This window comes from Arachis stenosperma, chromosome 3, assembly GCF_014773155.1.
Source record: "Arachis stenosperma cultivar V10309 chromosome 3, arast.V10309.gnm1.PFL2, whole genome shotgun sequence".
NCBI lineage: Eukaryota > Viridiplantae > Streptophyta > Magnoliopsida > Fabales > Fabaceae > Arachis > Arachis stenosperma.
In genome coordinates, this window is record NC_080379.1 from 31851678 (window position 1) to 31874008 (window position 22331).

At 32.4% G+C, this 22331-nt stretch overlaps 1 protein-coding gene and 1 non-coding gene across 2 annotated transcripts; both read left to right on the plus strand.

Moving 5' to 3' along the window:
* Positions 1-1439: 1439 nt before the first annotated feature.
* LOC130965835 (uncharacterized) lies at positions 1440-11695 on the plus strand. The gene is made up of 5 exons (XM_057890598.1): positions 1440-1656; positions 1801-2134; positions 2252-2507; positions 2967-3188; positions 11378-11695. Exons 1-5 carry the CDS (start codon positions 1440-1442, stop codon positions 11693-11695), a joined length of 1347 nt encoding a protein of 448 aa, XP_057746581.1.
* TRNAQ-CUG (transfer RNA glutamine (anticodon CUG)) lies at positions 9637-9708 on the plus strand. Its single transcript has one exon. It is a non-coding gene; the product is annotated as a tRNA-Gln (tRNA).
* Positions 11696-22331: the final 10636 nt, after the last annotated feature.

Here is a 22331-nt window from a genome sequence, read left to right on the forward strand (position 1 = left end):
TTGATGTTATGCGTATTTGGGGTAGAGATGGAGCTGGGTGGGAGTATGTAAGTTCAGTTGGGGCCTCCGGAGGATTGTTGCTCATATGGGATGAAACAGTGTTCAAATTGACTAATTGCTATAAAGGAGATAGATGGATGTGTGTAAAAGGGGTTGTGATAAAAGTTCACTTTCAATGTGCAGTTTGTCTGGTGTATGGACCACATGTGAGAGCTGAGAAGCTAGTAGTATGGGAAGAATTGAGTTATATTGCAGGGTTGTGCCAGGTACCGATCTGTTTTCTGGGTGACTTTAACGAAATTATGCATTTGGAGAAAAGGAAAGAAGCTACTACATTATCAGCGTCCGCGGAGGATTTTAGAGATTGGATAAATGATATGGAGCTGGTTGACTTGCCGTTAAATGATCGAAGGTATACATGGTTTAGGGGGAGCTCGTGCAGTCGAATCGATAGGAGCTTAGTCACTTTGGGATGGTTAGAGATGTATCCGGGGACAAGACTAAGGGGAGGTCCAAGAGGGTTATCAGATCACTGCCCATTGATTATGGAAGAAAGCAGAAAGTTTGATGGCCCACGATCTTTCCGGAGCTTGGACTCGTGGTTTACGCATGAAGGGTTTCTACGAATGGTGAAGGAAGAGTGGAGGGAATTAGGTGATAGACAGTTCCTAGACAAGATGAAAGCGCTGTCTGTTCCAGTTCAGAGATGGCATAAGCAGCATTTTGGGAATATAGCTGAGAAGATAAGGAAGTTTGAAGAAGAGATCAAGAAGGTGGACGATATGGTAAGTAGTAGTCTGCATGATGGTACGTTGGAGTCAAGGAGAAGGGCGCTAGTGAGATGCTGTGAGAAGTGGTATGTTAAGCAGGATGTCCACTGAAAGCAAATGTCTAGGGCCCGGAATGCAAAGGAGATGGATATGAATACTAAATATTTTCACAATATCGCCTCGGCAAGAAGAAGTAATAACATATTCGAGTCATTGGTAATTAATGGGAGAGTAATAAGGAATCAAGCAAGGATAAAGGTGGCTATTCGAGACTTTTATAAGTGCTTGTACCACCAGGAAGCTTCCTCAACGGTGAGCTTTAGAGATGGTTTAGTGAACCGACTACAGAGGGAGGAAGCTGAAACCTTAGAGGTGATGCCTTCAGCAGAGGAAGGGAAGGAGGCGGTATGGGACTGTGAATCTTCGAAAGCACCAGGGAATGACGGATACAACATGAATTTTATAAAAAAGTGTTGGGGGGAGATTGGATCAGAATTCACTACAGCTGTATTGAGCTTCTTTGAGCATGCAAGACTACAAGCAGACTCCAATGTAACATGGGTAGCGTTGGCACCAAAGTTCGTTGGGACGAAATAGATAAAAGACCTTAAACCAATTAGCATGGTTGGATGTGTGTATAAAGCCATCTCTAAATTGTTGAAACGAAGAATGAGGAGTGTAATGCCAGGATTAGTGGGAGAGTCCCAGAGTGCCTTCGTGAAAGGAAGGAAGATACACGATGGAGCTTTAATTGCATGCAAAACGGTACATCGGCTAAAACGACAAAGAAAGGCAGCAGCGATTATCAAACTGGACTTCCACAAAGCCTACGATAGAGTTAAATGGTGCTTTTTTTATACGGTGTTAGAGAAAATGGGTTTCGGCAGTACATGAAGGGCATGGGTAAAGGAGTGTATAAGGTCGGCATCCATCTCTATTCTAGTTAATGGATCCCCTTCAAAAGCATTTAAAATAGAAAGGGGACTTTGTCAAGGTGATCCGTTATCGCCATTCCTGTTTGTCTTGGTAGTGGATGTGCTCAACAGAATGATCGGCGAGGCAGTGAGAAACGGTCGCATTTCCCCACTGTTGGTCGGTAGGGATGATATTGAGTTATCACACTTACAGTTTGCAGATGACACAATATTATTATGCCCGCCAGAAGAGGGGATAGTGAGGAGTTATAAGAGACTTCTAAGGTGTTTCGAGGTTATGTCGGGACTGAGCATTAACTTTGAGAAGTCTAGCTTGATACCAGTGAATTACAGTCAGGAGTGGACCAGTCGGATGTGTCAGATGCTTGGATGCCAGGAAGCAACCCTGCCAGTGAGGTATCTTGTTATTAGCCTAGGAGCAAATCCGCGGTTAGTAAAAACTTGGAAACCGATTATAGAGAAAGTGGAAGAGAAGCTCAGCCTATGAAAAGTGAAGGTGCTAAGTAAGGCTGGAAAGCTGGTACTCATTAATTCTGTCATAAATAGCCTACCAGTGTACTACCTGAGCCTGTATAAGATGCCGAATGTGGTTGCTCGAAGAATCATTTCTTTACAGAGGCGATTCTTCTGGGGGAAAGATGACGGACGACCTGGCATGGCTCTTGTGAAATGGGAGGTGATCCAGGCACCAAAGAAGCTAGAAGGGCTGGGAGTGGGTGATGTAGTGGTTCACAACATTGCTTTACTGTTTAAATGGTGGTGGCGTTTCTCGAAGGAGGACTGTCCGTTGTGGAAGAAGATTGTGTGTTCTTGCAATAGACTGAACCCAAATTAGTTGCTGTCTACTCAGATTTTACCAGTGAGAGAGGGTCCATGGAGAGATATATGTCATCTACAAATAAAGGAGCAAGAAGTAAGGCAGAAGATGATTGATGACCTCGCGATTGAGGTAGGGGATGGCAGGACTACTAGATTTTGGGAGGATACGTGGTTGCAAATAGAAAAACTGAAAGACTGTTATCCGAGGCTCTTCTTCATTTCGAACCAAAAAGGATCACCAATTGGGGATTGTGGGTTTTGGGATGGGATAGAGTGGGTTTAACATTTTCAATGGAGGCGGGAGCTCCGCCAGTGGGAATCAGAGACTTTAGATCAGCTGCTGCATGCCTTGCAATCTGTTAGGCTGATAGCAGAAGTGCAAGATAGAGTGGTGTAGAAATTCGATAAGGAAGGTGTTTATACGACTAATTCATTTGTGCAGATCTTGCAGGAAGCGACTATGGATGAGGAGATTCTGAGGTACAGATTCACAAAAGAGATTTGGAGAGGTTTAGTTCTGCCTAGAGTTGAGTTATTCTCTTGGTTTGCTCTGATTGGCCTGATCAACACAAAGGACCGGCTTAGTAGGTTGGATATCCTGGGACCACCTAATAATCTGTGTGTGTTGTGTAAGAAAGCAGATGAAAGTGTTCATCACCTGTTGGTAGCTTATGAGTTTTCTTGGCAAGTGTAGTGTGGATGGATTTCAGAATTTGGTCAGAAGTGGACAGCTCCCGGCACCTTGAAAGATCACTTTGAGAGTTGGAGGTACATGTCTATGAGACAGGAGGTGCGCAAGTTCTGGCTAGTTGGGTTCTTCTCTGTGATATGGAATATTTGGTTACGGAGAAATGATGTAATCTTTCAGAACAAGACAGTAGGCGTTGTAGAGTGTGTGGCACAATCGTTTCTTAGTGCTGCAGAATGGTGTGGGAACTAGCGTATATTGTTGATGACTATGCCAAAGATGACATAATAGCTAGTTAGTTTTGTTTTTACCTTTTTCCGTGTATGCTCCACTTTGAGTGTTGAGCTTTTTCTTTTTTTCAAAAAAAAAATATATATATATTGTTACTCAAATGCTTGCATATTATATTAGAAATTGGATAAAAACCTCACTAGCAAATTTTACAAGACATTAAAATATGAAGCAAAAAAAAATGAGCTTGATAAATAAAAGACGAATAGAATTTCAATAAAAAAAAATACATTACTTGATTCTAAGGATTTTTTTTATTCTCAAATAAAAAAAAATTATTCTCCCAAAAACATTATTCAAATTTTAATTATCCAAATTTAACTTTTTTTTTTGACAAGTTCATCGTACTTTTAGCAAACTTTATAAAATTCATAAAATTCTTAGTGCTCGCGACGAACTTTAAATTTCTATGCTTTTTAATCTCTTTTGTGCTTTTAATTTGAAAAAAAATATATACTCTTGAATTGTTTCTGTGCTTCTAATTTAAAAAAAATATATACCATAATCAAAATTTTTAATTTTTAAAAAAATTAGTTTAGTTTAATTTAGATGAGAAGGAAAGTTGGAGAAACAACAAGCCTGATTTCTTTAACATCATCGATGATAATGACAACTATAGTTAAATCAAATTAGGTTTTTTCAAATTTTAAGTATTGGGGAGCACCATTCTTACTACATTATTTCTGTGTGCTCTTGTAAATTTTTATGTTGGTTGCTATTGCCACGGGCAATATTATCCAGTATTCAATTTTTCTTCTCACCCAATCTGATATTTATGGAGGGAGCAGAAATAAAGTTCATGCAGCGAATTTTATAAAATTAGTGAGTTTCGCCAGAAGTGCGACAAACTCAACCTAAATGTCCAAAAAACAAAAAACCCTATACTAACAATTAAAATCTAATTATTTTTTTGGAAAATAAATTTTTTTATTTTAGAATAGAAAAGAATCCTGATTATTCTAATCCCTAAACTTAAAAGATAATATGCTTCCATGAGTTTGGCCCTGTATATGATGTGGCACAGCGAAAATAGCGCAGACAACGGTTTTATATCTCATCCATCGATCGTTGAGGTATCCTTAGATTTTGATCAAATGCATCCAAATTTTGCTATAGCTAAAAAACATTAGACTGACCTTGTATTTTGATGAACTCACACTAAACTCTAACGTTTAGAAAACATACTTTTGTTGGCCCGATATTTTTACGCAATTTTTTTCTGAAAATGTGTACGAAGGATCTCTATCCACTTCTAAGTTACATTATACTCGATTTAAGTAACTCTAAAACTAAAATTGATGTGTATTTAGAATCTTTGGTGGATAAGTTGACAAAATTATGGAGTGTTGATATAAAACAAGAACCAACTTTCAAATGTGTGCTGTGTTTGAGTAGGGTAATTTAGATGCAAGTTCAACGCTGTAGTGCCATGTCTAAGGCTAGTTGACCTTTGTTTGGGTTGGGTCGTGAAATGACCTTTGTTTGGTCTTGATAAACATCATTTTATTATTTTAAATTGTGTTAAAATATATGGAGTTTATTAACTAACTTACATAATTTTAGTTTAATTAATTGAGTTTTTAAATTTTTTTTTTGATAAAGAGTGTGAAAAATATACTTTTCTGTACTCCAAATTCTTAATTTTTAATCTCTCTTTTATGTCATTTGATAGCGCGATAAATTTTTTTTTAAGTGTTTTAGAGTTAAAGTATATCAACGACCTCAAAGAATAAAAAAAATAGAGTAAAAATGCGAATTCAGAAAGTAATTCAGAAGAAAAGCTGTTTGACAGCTCACTCAAATAAAATTTTTTCGTCCAAACAAGATCTTTGTTAGTTTACTTTATTTTCTTTTACCATCTTATAAACTGTGGGAATTCTTTTGTTTTTTGTTTTTTTTTGTTTCATATTTTATGAAATATTATTTTCTTTTGTGGTTTTTGATAAAATGAAAAACTATTTTTAAGGATGGTATTTTTTTTAATAGTAATCATTAATTTTTATAGAGTAAATTTATCCAAAATTTATTCTTTTTAAATAAAAATAATTTTAATATCAAATATAATATTCAGAACCATTTTGAACAAAGAAAAAATTAAAAATAATTTTAATTTTGACTCTAAAAATTAGATTCGAAAACCTACTTATCCCTTAATATTTTACTCAAAATTTATAAAATCAAAAAGAAAGAAAACACATTAGGGCTGTAGGGCATTAGGCCGTTGCATGGAGAAACCCCATGGCCCACCAAAGGTTCTGTTGGCTTTTGGCCATTGTTGTAATTCTTTCCTCATGCCAACGGAACAGAGTGTGTGGTTTCACTGGGGACACATTTGGCCGTTATGTCTGTATTTATGTGAGAGATTGCACGGCAATTGCATTTATAGCAAGTTATTATCTTCTCCTTTCCTTGAGCCTGTGTGCTTTTATATCACTTATTGCTTTATTTCTATCATTATTGTCCTTAGTACCTTCCTCAGATACACCAACAAGGACAGAACCGAGGCTTTTTGTAGGCCAAAGAAAACGGAAAAGAGTAGGTCGTCCATATCTAGTGATGGAAATGCTCATCGTACTCTATTGGTTATTCATCGCTAACTTTTATATTGTTTGAAGTAACATTTTTGGATGAGAGTATAACTAAACTTTATTTGGTTCTAGCAGGCAGTAGAGTAAAAGATATAAATTTATCGTTTATTATCTTCTTGTTTTAAGGTGTATAATTTTGGTGGTTGGACGTTTACCTGCAAAAGCTCCAACACTCATAAAATAAAACATGCGTATAAAAATACTAAGATAAAAAGATATGAAGAAAATTAGTGAGTGGTTGTTTATAGGAAAAAGATATTAAATAAAATTAGTAAATGTACTTCAGATCCACACAAATATTCATACACAGAGAGAGTCACACAGGGTAACCATAAAAAAGTGTAGCATATTCAGCTATAATTAATCCTTAGTTGATCTACGTAGAACACTTGTACCTAAAAAAAAAAGGAAAACAAAACATAGCATTGAAACAAAATAGTTAACCCATATATATGAAGATAGAGTTTGACTTCTGATCATTTATATAGAAAAAAAAAATATACTTCTAGTTGAGTAAATAATGTAAATTCTTTATGAATAATTCTCGTATAGTAAACTCAATATAGTCTTTGACTAAAATTTGAAGGACAAAGAGTCCTTCAAACGTTAAAAATAATAAATTAATTATTTACTTACTTAACAAATTTGCTTTATATCATTAGAAAAACAGACATATTCTTCTATACTTATATCATCAACTTTTTAAAAAAGAAGTCACTATTATTACTTTTCATACAGTGAAAGGTGAATTTACCTTTTTGAAAATATTATTAAAATTTTATTTTTTATTTTTTTATTTTTTTTAAGGCATACTTGAAATGAATTGACAAACAAATAGGCTTTGCAAAAAAAAGTCGGAGGAGGTAGAAAAGGTGTTTGAGGTGTCTTCAGGTAGATAGCGATTGGAAATACTTGTAAAAGACTGATCTAATACCTAAGTCAGCAACAATTTAAATAGGTTTATGAAAATTGTTATAAAATAAAAAATACCTGTATTTAATAGAGTATTTATAAAAAAAAAGTGATGAGTTGGTCATTACTTTCATAGTTCACATATAAAGTGAATGAATAATTTTTTTTCTGTAGTGCATGAAAAGTTATCACACATTGAAGTGGTTACTCATCTATTGATAATATCTGAGATAGTGGGATGACAAATTATTAGTTTCTGCACAAGTCGGATCGGACAGAGTCATAATACCGATACCCGAATAAGTCGGGTAGGCTAACTCATGTAATTTTTGGACTATTTTTTTTAGTATGGACATATTTCGTTGGGTCTATTAAAAAACCAACTCATTTTAAGTCATGACTTTATTTATTTGGATTATGACATGAACAAGATGAGAATTTATTTTTATTTTTATGTTTAAATTTTTTCATGAATTTTGAATGCTTTTGTAACTATCTTAGATGATTAATAATCAAATAATTTTCTAAAAGATAATACGTATCTTGAAAGATACAATTGTTTGGCATAAATTTTGTGATACGTTATCACTTAATTGACAAATAAAAATAATTTAATTTATTATTGTATTATTCAAAAACCACATTTTATTTTAGAGAGATAATAACTTAAAATTATCATATTTAATTTAACATTTATAATTTTATATATCAATAAAATTAGATGGTAAAATCTTTTTGAATCAAGTTCAATCAAGTTTCATTTATTATATGCGTGCTTTGTTGTCGTTGTTGCCTTGCATTTTTTTTATTTGTTCTCCACTTTTTTTTCTTCCAATCCTCCTTCATTATCATCAAGACATCATCACCATCTGTCATTTTTTTTTCTATATATGTTCAGTGAAACTATTGAATATAGAAATTTTGATACACGACACAATTTTTTGTGTATGTACATCATAGAAATTTTTGAAGGACTATATATTTAGAACATAAACACCCAACTAACAAAATATATAATACAGAAAATTTGATGCATAACATAGAAATTTTGGTGCACAGTAGAAAATTTTTTGAAAGATCACATATCTAAAATATTGACATACAACCAACAAAATACATACAACACATCAATTTTCATGTATAACACATAAATTTTTGAATGACTACATATCTAACTAGAATGTTGACTGACCGACCAAACCAATAAAATAAATTCCCAATAAAAATTTATATACTTATAAACATTTGTGTTATGTATACAATTTTTATACTATGTACAAAAATTTATATATTATATCAATAAGTTTATATTATGTGCAAAATTTTTGTACTATATACAAAATTTTTTGTATTATATTATTAAATTTTTGTGCTCAAACAAAAATCTTTATACAGGAAAAGCGTAAAAAAGAAAAAAGCAGTGATGCATATAATTTTTTCTTTTTTTGCTAGACTCATGCTAATTTAATTACAAAAACACTTATATATATATATATATATATATATATATATATATATATATATATAACATCATCATTTTATATATATAACATCTATAATTATATATTTATTATATTTAAAATTATTTATTTATTTTAATAATAATTAAAAAATATAAAATAAAAATATCAAATTATTTTAAATTTATTTTTATTATCTTTTAAATATTTTATTTTTTTAGAATCAATTTCATCATTAACTCTTAACTATGAAACATCATTTCATTTTAATTTACTTTATCCCGCATGTAAGCAAGAGCATTGACATTAGTTCATGTACGTAGTTGGTGGCGGGCATTATTGTTTGGCAAGATAAGAAACTAAAATAGTAACAAATAATTTATTAGAAGCCGCTCAAATTATTGAAGCACAGAAAAAATAAAATATTTGCATCATTTTTCAACCTCTCGTGAATCCATGTTCCAACAAGGCAAGCAATGTGAATGCGTTATGTTTCTTTCCATTTTTAATACTTTAATTTATCGAGTGAGAATAAAACCAAAATATTTAATAACAAAAAATAATTAAAAATATTAAACAACATAAATTTAATGAATATTAATTCTAATGAATATTAAACAACATAAATTTAAACTTTTTTTTTGTTTCTTTAATATTATCCGAATAAAACATATAGTCACCATATACTATTAGGTTATTACCAAGATAATAATCAAGGATTGCCTTTTATTTGCTGAGTTAGTAATATAGTTGAGGCATTGATGAGGGGACAAAGTACAATAATAATGATATGATAAACAACATTACGGGATCTGATACTCCACATTTTTCCGAGCAAGAGAAAAAGATAGCAAGTGTTCATCATCGTAAATTACAAGACAGTCAAAAAAAAAAAATATCAGAGACCATCGAAATTAGAAATTCTAAAGTAGACCTGCCTCTTTCGTTTCGGATCCAATTTGCCCAAAAGTGATGCAAAGGAACAGCCCAACGTGCCACGTCATCAGACATAACCTGCTGATGACGTTTGCCTCATTTACTTTAGTCTGACTCTGATAAGATGGGGTTTTGAAATGGAAAGCACCAAATGTCTATGGAAGTTAATATATTAAATTAAGGGTGAAATTTAATACACAGGTAATATATAATATAAATTTAGCATTAAATAGCTGCGGTCCCATGGTCTAGTGGTTAGGACATTGGACTCTGAATCCAGTAACCCGAGTTCAAATCTCGGTGGGACCTTAATTTTAAATTTCACCACCTCGTACTTTTATATTTAATTTTTTCTTTTTTCTGTCTTAACTTAAATGTATTATTTGTAAAATTTAAATATAGATGTGAATATATAATAATTTTGTATTCTTATATGTATTATTTAATGGTTGATTGATGAATGCTCATTTTTAATGTCACAATTTAATTCTCAAATGGCTTAACTATATAGATGTGAATATGTAATAATTTTGTATTCTTATCTATACTATTTTACGGTTGATTGATATATGCTCATTTTTTATGTCACAATTTAATTTTCAAATGGCTAAACTCCATAAACTCAACCTTTCATTCCCAGACAATATTGTGAACTATGCCAGAAATTTATTTGAAATATATGCGACCAACTTAATACAAATAAATAACTATGTTTATATATATATATATATATATATATATATATATATATATATTAAAAATTAGTTACGAACTAGCCATTGTATATGAATACTTGTTTGATTTCATAAACAAATTTAATTATGATGTTTTAAAAATTTTAAGTATTCTATTAAAATATATTTGATTATTTTATTATAAAAAAATATTTTTTACATTAATTAATTATTTTATTAAAATATATAAAATAAATACAATATATAATAATTGTTTTGATGACAAACTTTTCGTATGGATAAAATATTTTTTATAAACAATGACAAAATTTTTGTGTGAATAAAAAGAGGTTTTAAAAAAAAAAACAGAGAGAGAACACAATTTATGGCTAAAAAATTTGATTGTGGACTCTTCAAAGGAGTAACGCCTCAAAATGGGGTTTGGTGGAAAAATGCTGAATTATGAGACGAGGCTTCTCGTATAGTTCGAGAAACATTTTTCTTTTTTTTTTTTTTCAAATGTAACTTGCATCTCGCGAGATGAAAACAATTAATTTTTTACTTTTAGTTTTTAAATAGGGTATCTCACAATAATGAGGATAAATGTGATACTGAACTAATTGAATTATTGAAAGAACTATATGTCAAAATAAAGCAATAACTTGATTAATATGTAAGTTTGTTAGAGTATTTCTGGTTTAGTTTGTTAGAGTCTTATGCATGTATAGGTTTGTTAGTCCGGCTGTAATTAGTTAATGATTAGTTTTGGAGAGTTTATTAGAGTCTTGCGTGGATCTTATATTTTAATCTCTCTTATATAAGGTATGTTAGGTTATTGTTGAACTTAAACTTAATTCACATTTTCAATACAATTCTTTTACGTTTTTTCATTCATGCTCTCTCCTTTAAAGCACCTTCACTCTCTAATTCTCATTATGGTATCATAGAGCCACTGGTTTTGCATCCATGACCAACGCTATTATTTCTTTCCAATCTTCTTCAACCCAATCTTAGACAAGTTTGATGAAAAAACCCACCGTACCTGGCAGCAGTTAGATTTACATGTCATTAATGGAAATAGCTTAGGAGATCACCTAATTGAAGAGAAGATCCTAGCATAATTTGATAATGAAGCATTAAAACAAGCTGGTATAGAATCTGAGCAATACAAATCGTGGAAGCTCAAGGATCATCAATTGATGACATGGTTACTCATCTCCTTGGATCCCTTATTCAAGAACAGAATGCTTGATTTCCACTTTGCTTATCAAGTTTGGAACAAAATCAATGACTATTTCTTCCAGATCTCGGAAATAAGGATTCAACAACTGAAGGCACAACTCAAGAACATGAAGATGCATGGATTGACCGCTACAGAATATCTTCAAAGAATCCGCAAGGTAGATGCACTTGCTGGTATTGAACATCTTCTTTCATTAAATGAGCATATCACTGCTATTACTGATGGTGTCAGTGAAGAGTATGCCATGTACATATCATCAATCATGACAAGATCTGGTGCAATTTCACTAATTGAGGCAGAAGGCTTGCTTCTGGCACATGAGGATATGTCTGAAACTGAAAGTAGGGATGGAAGTGAGTCAAGTCAGCTCATGAGCTAGCTCGAGCTCGACTCATTAACAGCTCGATAAGCTAAGCTCGTGAGCTAGTGAGCCAAGCTTGAGCTTGGAATTGAGCTCTATATTTTTAATATTATATATACATATGAAATACTACTATATAATTATATATGTTAATGGTCTTAATTATTTAAAATTTTATATTTATTTTTTACATATAATTTTGATGTAGGACATAAATAAAAAATTTATAATTTATTGATAGATAACAATATATAAAATTGATCTTTTTAAATATTTTTTAAAATATATAAGTTATAATTTATTGATATAGAATTATAAATTATGTATTTATGTTTCTATTATTTGAGCCAGCTCGTGAGCTTTCGGTGAGTCGAGTTTGAGCTTAAGAAATAGGCTCGATTGTTAATGAGTCGAGCCGTGAGCCAAGCTCAATTTTTGTGAGTCGAGCTTGAGCTTGGTCTAGCTCGGCTCAACTCGATTCACTTCCAACCCTATCTGAAAGGTTTAGAAAATCTCAACTTTGCCCTCTTGTGCAAGCTAATTTTACTTATCCTACTCAAATCGGAAGAGGAAATTTTCGTGGAACTTCCCAACCAAGAAGAGGTCACTGATCAAGATTCTTTAGAGGTGGACGAAATTTCAAATCAAGACTCGCGCCTTCAATGCCAAGTTTGTGGCAAACATGGTCACATTGCTCTTTCATGTTTTCACAAATTTTATCAAGCATTTCAAGCCAATTCGGGTCCTTCTGCCACCTCTCAATCTTCATCAACCCTGCCACCACCTTCTACCTTCCACAATCCTCGAACTTACCTTGCCACTTCTGCATCTCTCTTAGATTCTGCTTGGTTTCTTGACACTGGTGCAAGTCATCATATGACAGCCAATTCATCAATTTTTTTGACAATCTCGGAATATAATAGTCCTGATCAAATTCTCTTGGGTAATAATTCAGGTACTAAGATTTTTAATGTTGGTTCATCTGTTCTTATTTCTTTAGATAATCATGATGCATTTATTTTAAATAACCTATTGCATGCTCCTGATATAGCCCAAAATCTTGTTAGTGTCCAAAGGTTTGCAACTGATAATGATGTTTATTTTGAGTTTCATACTAATGTGTGCTATGTGAAATCTCAGAGAACTCAAAAATTCTGCTCAAGGGAGCTCCTAGGCATGGCGTTTATGAATTTGAAAATGTAGTTGTTACAAAAATAATCAATCAGCTCCTATTTTAGCTTCTAATTTTTCTAAAGCCTTTGTTGCTAAGTGTAATAAGTATTCTTTATGGCATAAAAGACTTGGACATCCAATCCCAAAAACTGTAATATCTGTGATGAAACACTATAATCTGTCTCCACCCACTTTAAATTCAATAAAGACACTACTTTGTGATTCTTGTTATATGGCTAAGATGCATTTACTTTCTTTTCAATTAGATTCATATAATTATACTACTCCGTTAGAGATGATTTACACTGACATTTGGGAGCCAGTCCCTGTTACTTCTTATCATGGTTTTCAATACTATATTACTTTTATTGATTGCTTTACTTGATATACTTCAATTTTCTTGCTCAAAACTAAATCTCAAGCTTTTGCAGCATTTTTACAATTTAAAACACAGATTGAAAATTACACCAGTTTAAAAATTAAAAATTTACAATTAGATCATGGAAGGGAGTATCTTTTTAATAAATTTACCTTATATCTTGTTGCACAAGGCATATCCCATCGTTTCTCTTGCCCATATACACACCAACAAAATGGTAGGACAGATAGAAAACATCAACACATTACTGAAATAGGTCTTGTTATGTTAGCAAATACATTTATTCCTCTCTTACATTGGGATGATGCTTTTTTCAGTGCTATTTATCTTATTAATCGTTTGTCTTCTATTAATATTTCTTCTTTGTCACCATATGAATTGTTATATAAAGTCTCTCCTGATTATTTATTTCTGAAAATTTATGGATGTGCATGTTTTTCATTTCTTAAACCTTATAATGTGCATAAACTTGACTTTAAATATCAACTTTCTATATTTTTAGATTATGCACCCAATCATAAGGGATACAAGTGATTAACATCTAATGACAAATTAGTAATCACAAGACATGTTATCTTTGATGAGAGTAGGTTCCCTTACACTGAGATGTTTCCTCATCCACCAAATTCTTCTAAAGTTCAGTTCTCACATCCTACTCTCTTTCTCTATTCTTTTAATTTCACCTCCCATGCCATCTAATATCAATTCCTCTCCACCAAATACAAGTAATACCTCATTTCTAAATCCTTTATTATCTACTAATGTATCACCTTCTAGTGATTATAATCCATCTAATTCAAGTTAAAGCCCTAGCATAAATTCGGATACGAGTACTCTAGCTTCTCGAGCTAATGCCAATAATTCCGCTCGAGATTCTGCTGACAATATCAATTCTACTACTTCTTTTCACCCAAAAGACACCAATTCTTCTATTCCTTTATACCAATCTTTGCACAAAGACAGCATCCTCATCTCAGGGTTTGAAATTCAATTTGGAACTCTTCCTCCCTCACCTCATTCCTCTAATATACACAAAATACAAACTAGATCCAAATCTAGAATTTTCAAACTAAAATTATTTTCAAATATTTCTTGTGCACCCTTAGATCTTCTAAATAATATACCAATTTTTATAGAAAAAGCCTTATTAACACCCATTGAAAACAAGCTATGTTGGAATAGCTTAATGCTCTTTATAAAACACAAACATGGTCCTATGTTACCCCTATTCTTAACCAAAGAATTGTAGGTTGTAGATGGGTGTATGCCATCAAGAGACACCCAAACAATACCATCCTTAAATACAAAGCATGATTGGTTGCTAAAGGTAATCATCAAATTGAAGGCATTAACTTTGATCAAGTCTTTGCACTAGTGATAAAACCAGCAACTATTAGGATTTTTCTCTCCATTGCTCTCTCTTATAAATGGACTATTCGTCAATTTGATTTACGCTTTTTTGAATGGTGATTTGTATGAATTAGTTCTTATGAAGCAACCTCCATGCTTTTATCAAGGTTATTCTTCTCGAGTTTGTAGGTTAAATAAATCATTATATAAATTATGACAGACCCAAGGGTCTGGTTTATTAAGTTGGCAGCAACATTATCCTCCTTTGGTTTTTCAAATACAAGGTCAGACCCTTCACTTTTTATTAAGAAATCAGGTAATCTTTAACTCTTTCTTCTTGAGTATATTGATTATATACTCATAATGGGTAATAACTGATGAGCGGATATTTTATACACTTTTTGACATCATTTTCATATAGTTTTTAGCATGTTTTGTTTAATTTTTATTAAGTTTTCATAGGTTTTAGTGTTAAATTCACATTTTTTGGATTCTACTTTGAGTTTTTGTATTTTTGTGCAATTTTAGGTATTTTCTGGCTGAAATTGAGGAGCTAGAGCAAAAGTCTGATTCAGAGACAGAGAAAGTACTACAGATGCTGTCTAGATCTGACCTCCTTGCATTTGGAAGAGCTTTTCTGGAGCTACAGAAGTCCAAATAGAGCGTTCTCAATGGCTATGGAAAGATGATTTCTAGAGCTTTCCAGAAATGTATAATAGTTCATATTTTGCTTCAAAATAAAAGGCTCAAAACTGGTATCCAACGCCAGCCTCCTGTCCCATTCCAGGCGTCCAGCACCCAAATGAGGAGACCAACATCCAAATGCCCAAAGAGGACCCCCTAGCCAGCGTTCAACACCCTAGAGGCCTCCTAGCACGTGGATCTCATCAAAGCTCAGCCCAAACACTCACCAAGTGGGCTCCAGAAGTGGATTTTAGCACTAAAAGACTGTTTTACCCTTTCTTATGTAATCCTTAGTCATTAGTTTAGTATTTAAAGAACTTTTACACCTCTCAATGAGGGACGCACACCATATTTTTGTTTACCATTGTATTCTCTATCAATATGAGTTTCTAAACCTGCTAAGTTGAAGGGAGGAGCCCTACTGAGTTCTATGAATTAATAAAAGTGTTATTATTTCTCTTCAATCCGTGTTTGATTCAATTCTAAGATGTATATTCGTTCTTCAAATTGATGAATGGGATGATCCGTGACAATTAGTTCTGTTCTTCATACTAAGGCCGCGTGCCTGACAAACCACCCGTGTCTTCTTGGGTTCGTGTGAATACGTGACTGAAAAGTATCGAACCGCCAACTTGGTTATACATCTCTTAGACAACTAATCCACGACTTTGTTGGAGACTTCTCGAGACACTAGTTCAGCCGAGGTATGGGAGATTAGGGTCTTTGTGGTAGAGGCTAGAACCCAAAGGCGCAACATTCACTGATCTGGAAGATTCGACCTTATATGTGGCATTTTGAGTAGGATCATTAAGGAGAATAGACTGCAGGAGCTTCACCCCCGTTCAGATTGGATGACCACTGACGCAGCGTTTGATCTGAAGTAGAGGAGATTGGTGACCGTAGTCGTACGACATTGATCACATACAGCTTGCCATAGAAGAAATCATTCACAATTGAAGAAGACAGTAATACCAGAGTTAATTCAGAAGGACAAAGCATCTCCAAGCCTTAACCACCTTCTTATCATAGTTACACGACTTTTGAGTAATGTTATGTTTATATCACTGTTAATCCAATAAATCTTCTATCCGCCTGACTAAGACTTGCAAGATAACCATAGCTTGTTTCAAACCACAATATTCGTGGGATCGACCCTGACTCGTTCAGGTATTACTTGGACGACCCATTGCACTTGATGGTTCAGTTGTACGAAGTGTGGGGATTCATACACCAATGACCCTAATGCTAGTAGTTCAACTATTACTCAATTGAATGATATATTCTCTTTAAAAGACCTTGGTGAGTTTAGTTATTTTCTTGGTATTGAGGCTACAAAACTCTCATCAGGAGCTATTCATTTGTCACAAACAAAATATATTAGTGACCTTTTAAAAAAAATTGGCATGGATGATTCAAAAGGTGTTCCAACACCAATATTCTCCACCACTAAGTTGACAAGTCAAGGGGCTGAGTTGTTTGAGAACCCTTCACTTTATAGATTAATTATAGAATCTTTACAATATGCCATTCTTATCAGACCTGAAATTGCATACTCTATTAATAAAGTCAGCCAATTTATGCACTCTTCTCTGGTTTCTCATTGAAAATGTGTGAAGAGAATACTTAGATACTTGGCTGGCTCTATCCATCAGGGATTAATTTTTCATTCTAGCATCAATTTTCGCTTGTTTGCCTTTCCAGATTCTGATTGGGCATTCGATCCTGATGACAGACGATCAACTTGTGGTTATTGTGTCTACATAGGTTCCAATTTGATAGCTTGGTCGAGTAAGAAATAGGCTTCAGTCAGTAGGTTCAGCACCGAAGCTGAGTATAGGGGGCTAGCTGCTGCGGATACTGAGTTAATTTGGTTCAAAACCTTATCAAGGAACTTCACATATCATCATCAGGCATTCCAGTTCTCTACTGTGACAATATCATCGTTGTTCTTCTTGCAGCAAACCTAATATTACACAGCCGCACCAAGTATTTTAAGATCATTTTATACTTTGTTAGGGAGAGAGTTAACCAAAATCAACTAAAGGTGGTGCATATAAGTACTGTTGATCAAGTGGCTAACATATTTACTAAGCCGTTGACGGCTAATTCTTTTGAAAAATTCAAGTCCAAACTCAAGGTAATTTTCAAAATTTTCCTGAGTTTGAAGGGGCGTAATGAAGACAAGTGTGATACTGAACTAATTGAAAGAACTACATATCTAAATGAAGCAATAACTTGATCAACGTATAAGTTTGTTAGAGTACCTCTGATTTAATTTGTTAGAGTCTTATGCATGTATAGATTTGTTGGTCCAACTATAATTAGGTAGTGATTAATTTTGGAGAGTTTGTTAGCGTCTTGCGTAATTTTTGTGATTTAATCTTTCTTATATAAAGCATGTCAGGTTATTGTTAAACTTAAGTTTAATTCACATTTTTAATATAATTTTTTGACGTTTTTTATTCATGCTTTCTCTTCTAAAATAACTTCTCTCTCTAATTCTCATTACACAAATTGTGAGAAGGGATGGCTCTGCGACACCGAAAGGAAATCGAAGGGACAAAAAATAGAGTTAGTATAGGTTTAGTTAGGTTTTAGCGAGTGTTTTTAATGAAAAATCTCTCTATGCTTTCTAGAATTATTTTTTGGGTTTACATAGTATATGTTAGTAGGGAGCTTCTATGGTATTGAAAGAAAGATCCTTCAACAACTGCTCATGCTAATGTTATTTAGTGGGACAAATACGTATTTTATTAAAGTGTTTTATTATTTTTGAAACTGCAGTTGGTGGCAGATGATTTAGTATCGGGTCTCACATTTAGTCATAGTGTGTCATAAATTATAGTTAAGAAATAGATTAAGATATAATGATAACTTTGATTTAGAAAAATAAATTTAATATGATAATGACATTTTTTTGTTTTGTTTATTCGAAATGGACGTATCATGTATGTCAAGACATTGTATGGGCCAAAACGTATATTTCGCAAGTTTAAAAATGTTGTATCATTGTTGTCTTAAGAAACATAAAAGTGAATTTTTGAATGACCAAAAAAGAAATGAATCTAATCCAATATTTAAAAAAAAAAAACAAACGAGTTAAGAAATTTTTTTTTTTAAAATATGTACTAATATTTAAAAATCCAGTAATAACAAATAACAGTCCCGTATAGTATATTCTTATTATATGGTCCTTCGTTCTAATGATATTTCATAGTTAAAAATTATATTTAATTTATATATCGAAAAATATTTCCATCTCAAATTTCACATAATATTTTATTAACATTATTGTAATGACATTTTATATTTTATAACAATTTTAAAATTTTATTACACTTGAATATAATATTTTACAATTTTTTACAATTATTTTTAGTAACTATTAGAAAAATAATACATAAAAACCCTAATCATTTATTTCTAATTTTTTAATATCTAAAATTTCGAAACCATATTTTACTATCTCATATGGCTGATGTACTTGTAATTATAACTCCTATTATTAACTATATTTTATTTTGTAATTTTTTTTTAATTTATTAGACTATATATAGGTATGAGAGAAAAATATATTAATTACATTACATTTTCAGTTACATCTTTAGATAGAATATAAATTTAATAAATTTGGTCCAACCTAAACTTTTTCTATCTTTATTTTTTATCTTTTCTTCATACAAAAATTATTCCAAAACTGTAGACATAACCCAAAATCCTTCCCGGCCTGTTTTTTTTGTTGATCAAGAAAATTTGCCCAGGTACGAAATTTAAAACCAAAACATAAGATCTTGCAGACTTAAAATAAATAATTATTATAATTACTTTGGCTAACTAAAATCATTAGTGTTATTTATAATACGGATAATTATAGTGTACAGGTTGTGAGTTACAGATTATTTGGATAGGAAGAAAGCAGAGGTGACAGGTGTTCATAAGCGTTGCGGCTAGGAGTAGCTTGCAAGTCTTTGCGGAACGGTGCGGAGCCGCTGAAGCTGGATCGGTGATTGGCTCCGTTTATTTTTTTTCCTTTTGGAATCTCGAAATGGATAGCTGGAGCTAACCATGCTGTTGCAATGATTGGGCTTGGAGACAAAAAAAGAGTTGCAATACGGCCTTGGTTGATACAAGTGGTATTATGGATAGGCAAAACCATGATGTAGGAGAAATATATCATTGAAGAGTATATGACCCCGGAACAAAAAACCAAAGAGTGTATGACCCAAATGAAATATATATATATATGAACCAGGAAAAATATTTCTAAATTAATATAGTATGTGTGATTTAAGCAATCTTAAATATGTGATTAGGCACAATAGAATTAATAATAGATGTATGACACAGTCTTTTTCTTAAATAAATTGTATAAAACACTCTAAACCGTTTTCTGGATATTGTTAAAAAATTTTAAATCATTTTTAGAAATCTCGTTATAAATAATTAAGATAAAATTTTTTATTAAATGACTCTGTGAACTTTCAATATTGTATTCCAATTTTTTTTATAAATTACTAGAGTTATAAAACTATCAAATGGAGTTGGCACTATTAAAATTATATTGTCTCTCTTTAAAATATTAATCTTTCTGTTAGAAAATACACTAATTTGTTAACTTTTTATCATTACATTTGTAGAAAATAAATGAATGAGTAAAATTATAAAAACGTATATATAATTAAAAAGTGTTACAGCCCAGCCCAGCTAGGCATATCGGTCACCCGACCCAAAGTTGTCGCGACCCGCTCGGACGGGTCAACGCGCCTGACCCGTCCGGTTGGCGACCCGACCACGCGCCCTCGGTGCCAGCTGCATAACAGCTGTGAAGAAGGAACCTTTCTGGAAGGAGACCTTCTTCTATGGGGCCCGCCCTACTGACAAGGTATATAAGAGGAGGATCCTACCCCTCCCCCGAAGTACATCACCATATTCGCATCTCTCACATCACCTATACACGCTACTGACTTGAGCATCGGAGTGTTATTATAGGTGACACCCTCCCTCTTCTCTCGAAGTGCTCGGAAGCTCGGCCGCTCTTTTGCTCACACCACCAATCGAAGACAGGTAAGAACCCACCTTCCCATCTCGAGATCTCCACAAACAGTCCAGTACCCGACCTACCGTACAAAAAGTAAATAGTTTATTGAATATGAGTAATTAAACATTATAATGGATACAAGTTAAAACTCTCATTTTACATCTTTTTATATCATAACATTTTTTGGCCTATTACAAAACTTATGTTGTTAATTATGTATAGTTTAACTATATCGTATCACATGTTTTTTATTTTTTATTTTTTGTATACTCACATCCAGATTTATAATCTTCATTGAGTTTTAAATTTATGGTCTATAAGTAACCGAAGTTCGTAATTAGAATGCTTAATAATAACTAATCAAGAAAATTTTTTTGTATCTACCTACATTGAACATATCCGTAATTTAAGTATTTTTTAATTTGGATTTTCTGTGAATGCAAAAGAGGACAACCCAACCAAGCCGAACACAACTCGAAAAACTTTCTCACACAACCCGTATAATTCACAGTACGCATCAAAGTCTCAAAATAAGTTAAATAGCTCCCACATAATGAGAAAGAAATGACATCAAACCTAGTGTCATTCTGGGATACGAACGAGTGTGCAGATTGCAGCCAATCTTTTTTTCTTAAATGCATTGCAACATAAAACTAAGAAGTAAAGAATAAATAGGTTTTTGACCTTTTTTTGGATATTTTTGTCTTTTATCGTTGAAAAATATTTTTAAGTCCTTGATGTTCTTAAAAGTTGGACGGATTAGTCCCTCCGTCTCAATGCCTCCGTCAGACCCAATGAAAAAATATAACGTGACTCCCATAATGATTGTCACGCATACGTGTGGGTCACGCGTACGCGTCGCTTGACAGACTTCTCGCCATGAATTCTTCACTTCACTGTGAATTCTCCACTTTGCATACTTTTTATCTATTTCTTAAGTCATTCTTGTCTTCAAAACTTTAAATCACTCAAACAAATATATCAAGGCATCAAATGAAAAAAAAAATAAATTTAGCAATTTAGAGTATGTTTGACTTAGCGTTTGAAACATCAAACATGGATTTAGTTTTTTTTTTTAAGTTTCACTTTTTAATTTGGCTATTTTTTCTTGTTTCCAACGTAAACGTCTCTTCAACCCAAGTTTAACCAAAGCTAAAATGATAGCTTTTACGTTTACATTTTCAGTTAGATTGAAATTTATTTTCTATATCCCAATTTTATTCTTCATTGTTCATATGATTAATTTTCTTGTTTTTTTTTATAATATTTTTCTCTAGTATTCTCTCATGGATATTATTATTCTTTATAGAATTCTTATTTTTTTTGTTTATATACATTTTTTAGGGCAATTTATCCAAATAAATAAAGTTGGTGAGACCTTTACCCAAATAAACAAAACAGAAATATATTACGTGCATATGCATTTTCACCTTTTTATGTAATCCGTGGAAAGCAATCACGGTTTCTCATTTTTACAAATAAAATGGTGGGTGTTGTGTGTAAACCGTGGCAAGGTGATGATAAAACGTTGTGGGCTACAACGGTTTATGAAGTACTGGCCTTCCATCATTTTCACGTAATGTGGCCTTCCACCATCATTTTCACGTAATGATTTATCTGCTGAAAATATTGACATTCCACCACCATTTTAAAATAATGTTCCATCTGAACCACCTATTGCATATATTATTTCCAATTTTTTTTACTACTCTATTTTTATTATTAAATTTGTATTTAACATTGTGTGCAGTATAAAATCTCAGTTTTAATTTTATTTTTTTCTATGTGATTTTATTTTTATAGAGCTGCTATTATTTTTATACTTAGTTATAGCAAGTTCTTGACCCCAATAAAAGAAAAAAATTTTAATAGAAGTAAAAAAATAAAAAGAAGCAACAAAATATACATTGACACACATTTTACATTTATTTTTTATTTGTATCTACCATATCATACACAATAAAACAGCAAACACTAACTACACAATAATTTCTTTGGCATTGCCATCAAGATTATTGTGAATTAAAATT